The sequence below is a fragment of the Myxocyprinus asiaticus genome, chromosome 38, assembly GCF_019703515.2.
Source record: "Myxocyprinus asiaticus isolate MX2 ecotype Aquarium Trade chromosome 38, UBuf_Myxa_2, whole genome shotgun sequence".
Lineage (NCBI taxonomy): Eukaryota > Metazoa > Chordata > Actinopteri > Cypriniformes > Catostomidae > Myxocyprinus > Myxocyprinus asiaticus.
Window position 1 is genome coordinate 32,065,029 of NC_059381.1, and position 5,934 is coordinate 32,070,962.

Consider the following 5,934-nt stretch of genomic DNA (forward strand, 5'->3'; position numbering starts at 1 on the left):
TGCAATTTATTGGGAAAAATAAAGTCACAATTATTAAATATAACGTCAAAATTACCTTTTTAATTTTTCCTTCAGTGGCGGAAACCAGCTTCAAATTAGTTAATTGGCAAGTCGTTTTTTTTTTTTAATGCACAAACCTCACTAAATTTGTTAGATTCTATAAAAACAAGACTTAAAATCTTCAGTCATTTTGCTTCTCAAGTAAATGTATCTTGTTTAGACATTTTTACTGGAAAACAAAACAAAAAATACTTAGTAAGAAAATTATTTTAGTGCAGTAACAATTAGCAGACCACATCAGACTTCTTTCAAAGACGTAACCTAACTTTAAAATAAAATCCTGTGATGGATACAAGTACACCAACAGGCCTCTTGCGGATGGGGTTTAAAATTAAATAAAAATTCCTCTTAAAGTGTCTTTAAGTATGAGAGTAATGACAATCGAAGGGTGGGTAAACGACCTGTGAGATTACTGAGATCATATTTTCTCCCCTGTGCTGTCCTGCACTATGACTACTGAAGAGTTGAATACATCCAAATATCATGGCCATATCCACAGCTGATAAATCACATAGCAGAAAATGTATCACCCCCCCCCCCAACATATGACTGGATAAGAACAGCTACTTCTCTCCATCACATTATGAGGTGGTTTTGCACGTTTGCTGGAATACAATTATCACAACTAGCAGCGCAAGGAGATGTTGACTTAGCCAACTCTGATAACTGGTGAAGAATATAAACAACAATATGTACATTTTATTCTCAACAGTAGATGCAACCAAATATCTCTACTTATGAGCCGTTTAAGCAACTAATGTTCTAACTCTTGTCCTTGCATAACAGCCCGGACAGTACTTCTATCACAACCGAATAGGCATGCACATGTATACACATTTAAAATGTATAACATGTATACATATGCACACATGGTTTATTCACATTACTTTCCATTAATGTCTTGTGACAAAAGACCTGTTAACGTCAATAATAAATGCTGTGAATATTTTGCAGATAGTTATCCAGCATAAAGTGCCTTCCTTTGGAACATTCTTTTGTTTTCCACAAGTTTCATTTTGTCAGAATATTAGTTATTAAGGTTCTCAGTGAAGCTTTTTTGGATTCCGTACTGCGTAGAAATAAGGGCTGTTTGTTCACATCACATAGCATTTTGACAGCAGAATAATCAGGACGGTAAGGATTTGTGCTGCCCATTTTGTGTTATGGGGTTGATCTTTTCCAGGGAAACATCAGCATCGCTATCCAAGTTGCCCGACATAGACGGGGACAGTTTCTCAAAGGTTTTTACCCCAAAGTCCTCGTGCTTCTGGGTCTCCTCATCCTGGCAGAGGATACTGTGAGGGATCACATAGTTGCTGCTGTTGCCCTCTTTCGGGATGTGGCCCTTTGGTTGGTACTGGGAAGAAGAATGAGGGGCCCCATTGTTGTTAATACTCACAATCTCTATAGCGTTGCTGCCAGGGCAGAGTCGATGGCAGCCCAGCAGGATGGAGAACGCCTTTCGGAAGTCAGCGTTGAAGGCATAGATGATGGGGTTGAGTGAGGAGTTGGCCCAACCGAACCATACAAAGACATCAAAGGTGGTGGAACTGATGCACGGTAAGTCGGCACTCTCGTTAGGGTCGCAGAATGGAACCATGCAGTTCAAGATAAAGAAGGGCAGCCAGCAGCATACGAAGACACCCATGATCACCGAGAGGGTTTTGAGAACTTTGGTTTCACGCTTGAAGGACATCTTGAAGGAACTTTCAGACTCCATACTGACGTTGTTACCCATACTACTGTGGCGGTTCTTGGCGCTCTCCGCTGCACGTTCTAGAGCAGAGATCCGGCGTATCTGCTTCTGGGCAATGCGGTAGATGCGGGTGTAGGTGACCAGCATGATGGCCACAGGTATGTAAAAACTGATCAGGGAAGAGGAAATGGCATACGTTCGATTAAGGCTGGAATCGCAGTTGTCAGGGGGAAGCTCGCCGTAGGTTCCGTTCAACTCTGTGTAACTTGTTGTCTGGGCTTTATGCCAGTTTAGCTGCACAGGGATGAAGGAGATTAGGATGGACAGTGTCCACGCAACGCTGATCATGATGAACGCCACCTTGGGCGTCATCTTGCGTTCATAGCGGAACGGGCTGGAAATGGCCCAGTAGCGGTCCACGCTGATGACGCACAGGTTCAAGATGGAGGCAGTGGAACACATGATGTCAAAGGCCACCCATACATTACAGAAGGCGCCAAATGGCCAGAACCCTACAATCTCAGTCGCCGCTTTCCATGGCATCACCAAAATGGCCACCAGCAAGTCTGAAATAGCCAGCGATATAACAAAGAAGTTGGTGACTTTTGATCGCAGGTGCCGGAACTTTGTGACGGCCGCGCAGACCAGCGTGTTTCCCAGTAGGGTGGTCAGGATGAGCAGAGAGAGGAAACAACCAGTCAGAACTCGCTTGGACGAATCGCGTGGCGACACACTGCTGTCCAGGACCGTGGAGTAGTTCACATCCATGGCTTTTTTTCACCCAGTCGATTGAGCGGTCACCCCATAATTCCAGACCAATTCCAAACAGAGAGTGCTTACACTGGAATCGGAGCAGCTGCTCTGTACAGCAAAGCAACTAGTTGATCTGGTTCGTCCATGACTATGCCGACTGTGGCAGTCATCTTGCAAAACGCATATCGTCATTTCAACACTAAATTCTCTTGAGGTGCCAAAAAACTGATCCATGAACTCCCACAGACCTTCCCAAAGAACATGATATGATCAAAAACATAAATTAAAGAGAAAATCCAGACATATATTTAGTCTAATATCCACTTCATATTGATTATACACATATATTAATGTATAATTAAGACTGTTTCTTCTTTAGTACCTTGTCAGCAGTTTGTTCATAGTCCCACAGCATACTCTCCCAAACAGGTTAAACAAACATAGGCAGGCGTGATCATTAGCCTTATATATGAGCTTATCGATACAGTCTATCGATCAGATTTCCGCTGCGTCCGTCTGATTCGTCCCCGTTAATGTCAACAGCAGCGCATCCTTCTCATGCCGTTTCCAAAGCAGACTCTGTTCCAGAAGAGAACGGGTGAGAATGCGTTAAAAAAACAAAAAACAAAAAAACAACAACAACAAGAAATGCGCATTTCATCTCGCTGTTAAAGACAAAAACGAGAGTTGTGTCCTTCTACCGCGCACTTTTACAAGGAGCATCACTTAACTGGCAACAAAGTCTTTCATTCCTCTTTGCATTGCGTTCCTATATTCAGGCTAAATATATCCAGTATTCTTTCGTTCTCAGTGCAACTCGACTCTGTTTAGCGTCAGCTGCAAATGCACGAGACTCAACAGATAAGTCATAGGCGCAATTTGGCGCGCTCCTCACGTTCCAGGCGTCCGATTTGTCCCCAGTCCATCCTGTTTATGATGAGAAATCATCTTTTCAGCTTTAGTTTTCCTTAAAATGTCTGTGTATTTTATTACTGATTTCTAAAGCGTTAGCATTGGACATTGCATAAGAAAACGCTGTCGTCGTCCCATGCACATCATGTGGAATTAAAAGCTCATACTCACTCTTCCTGTCGCGCGCAGCATCACATGTGCATTGCGAATGGCAGTGGAGCGTGCACATTCCCAAGAAATGTCAACTTAGCAATGCATTAGTGAAATAGAAATTAGAAATAATAATATTAATAATAATAATAATAATAAAAACAGACCAGACTTTAAAAATGTTTCTTAATTCCAATATTCTTATTTACGCACAGTTTAAATTGTATTCTTGTGACTGATTTGAATAGAGCAGTCTTGAGCATCAGTTTGTTTGTTTTTCTCGGTTCAAGTTTCTCTCGCTTGTAAATGAAAAACAAAGTGGCATTTAGTCTTGCCATTGTCTTTTCCAGAGAAGCTCTGACAGGTCTGAAATACCTTTGAAGGGGCGGAGGAGGTAGTCGCATCCCAAACCATGTTCTTCTGTAAATGCACATCGATTGTTAAAATATTCCTAGGCATTTCTTATGACTGTTGACCACAAATAATTACGAAAACCCTATAGCTATAAATCAGTACAGATAGCCTAGTCTCCTTTATATCAAGCAGACATCTTTGCAAACATGCAATTTAATACCTATTAAATCTCCTTAAAAATAGATCAAAACAGGTTGTTTTAAGATAAACAGGGCTTGGAGGCAGGGATTTGCATATAAAATGGCTCAATGTTGCCATCTACTGGATCAGATCATTTATAGATATGAATTAGTGTCATGGGTGAATAGTGTTCTGGTGTTGTAAAATGACATCATGGGATTTTGGTTCCCTGCAGTCACCTTGTCACTGTATTTCAAATCTCTATAAAGGTTAAACCCCTTATAAAGAGGAGCTTAGAAATGATTTTCAAAGTGTTTGGGGGAGAGAGGGCTAGTAAAGTAATTCATTTATTAATTCCCTTAAAACTCTTACAAAAAAGTAATGTTGAATGGTATTAGATGGTACTTTGATATATACCATGATCATGATTACCATATTAATGCTATTTACAAGATACTTTTATCAATACCATGGTACTACTACGGTACATGTCCAAAAACATGTTTAAGAAACATGATAGTAGGCCTATATCTATCACAAATGGATCTACAAAATCCCCAAGTGTCAAATATATTTTTTATATTTTGATGTTTTGTTTTTTAGATACTGTATCAAAGAGATGATGCAACAAATATAGTACAGGTTTCATGAGATGCAACTGGCTGTCAAACATATATTAAGCTGCACATTACACATATGCTACATATATGTATTTTCTCAGGCACTTTTCCGAGTTTAAATAGATGCACAATTTATATAATTTCAGTAGTACACCAAAACGACAATAGCCGAATTATAATGTTTATGTGTTACACTTGCTATAGTTTACTTCCATGTTGTTTCTTCATCAAATAGCAATGTCAAACAGTAATGAAACAATGTATTTTATTTAACTTTTATTTGATTTAATTTTATTTAACTTAAAATTTTCTTAGCATTTTAAATGGGTTCAAATATGCATTGTTTTTTATTTGTATTTTATCAAGAGGTACCTCCATAGCTACCGCTAACTCTCTGTCTACCGACGCTGCTCTGACTGTCACATGACAAAAATGGTCATGGGGGAATATGTTCTGGCCTGGGGTGCAGAACAGAAAAAAGTGTAGAAACAGTGCATTCAAATTAAGAAAACAATGCCCAGGTGGATAAAGAGAGACTGGTAGGCTTAACTTATCCTTTTATCACTGAAAATATTGAAGAAATCTTGCAGTTAAATTACTTTTAACATTGCCAAGAGGCACTGATGGCCAGCTAATATAAATATCAGTACATTTCTGAGGATCTTTTCTATCACGGTTATCCAAAAAGTCGCCGTATGTTTGGGAATGACTGTTCAATTGCTTTACATTTACAGAGAAAAGCTTTTTTAAAAAAGATGTTAACTGACCATCCACCATGTCCAGCCTATTGGGCTCCTCTTACTAACATAACTAATGTTGCTGAGCTTTCCTACCTTCGCCTGTTGTTCTCTCGCTGTCAAACACGACGTAAGAAACCATTGGACGTGGTGTGAGTAAACTACCTCAGGAAGTATTAAACAACACCTGGATCAATTATTGATTAAATCCAAAAAATTGGACAATGAAATGTGTGATGGAGAGGATTGCTTCAGAATCAATCACGTTGAACAAATAAGCCTCTTCTTTATTTTCTTTCTTTTTCTGTTTGGATGGAAAATGACAATGCAGATAAAATTACATTTAATAATTTGCTTTTTATAACTAATAGTTTCATTGTTATGTACAAGACTGTTCGTATAAAAATTCTAAATTAAGTTCTAAATATAAAAGTTCAGATTAAATAATTTGCATAAAGTTGTAACTTTTTTA

General features: G+C 39.1%; 1 protein-coding gene across 1 annotated transcript; it reads right to left on the reverse strand.

Annotated features, from left to right (window-relative positions):
* Positions 1-283: 283 nt before the first annotated feature.
* LOC127428857 (D(1)-like dopamine receptor) lies at positions 284-3,023 on the reverse strand. The gene is made up of 2 exons (XM_051677497.1): positions 2,892-3,023; positions 284-2,757 (listed from the first exon to the last, which is right to left on the reverse strand). The coding sequence occupies exon 2, from the start codon at positions 2,522-2,524 to the stop codon at positions 1,187-1,189; it is 1,338 nt and encodes a 445-aa protein (XP_051533457.1). The 5' UTR covers positions 2,525-2,757; positions 2,892-3,023; the 3' UTR covers positions 284-1,186.
* Between the last annotated feature and the right edge of the window lie 2,911 nt (positions 3,024-5,934).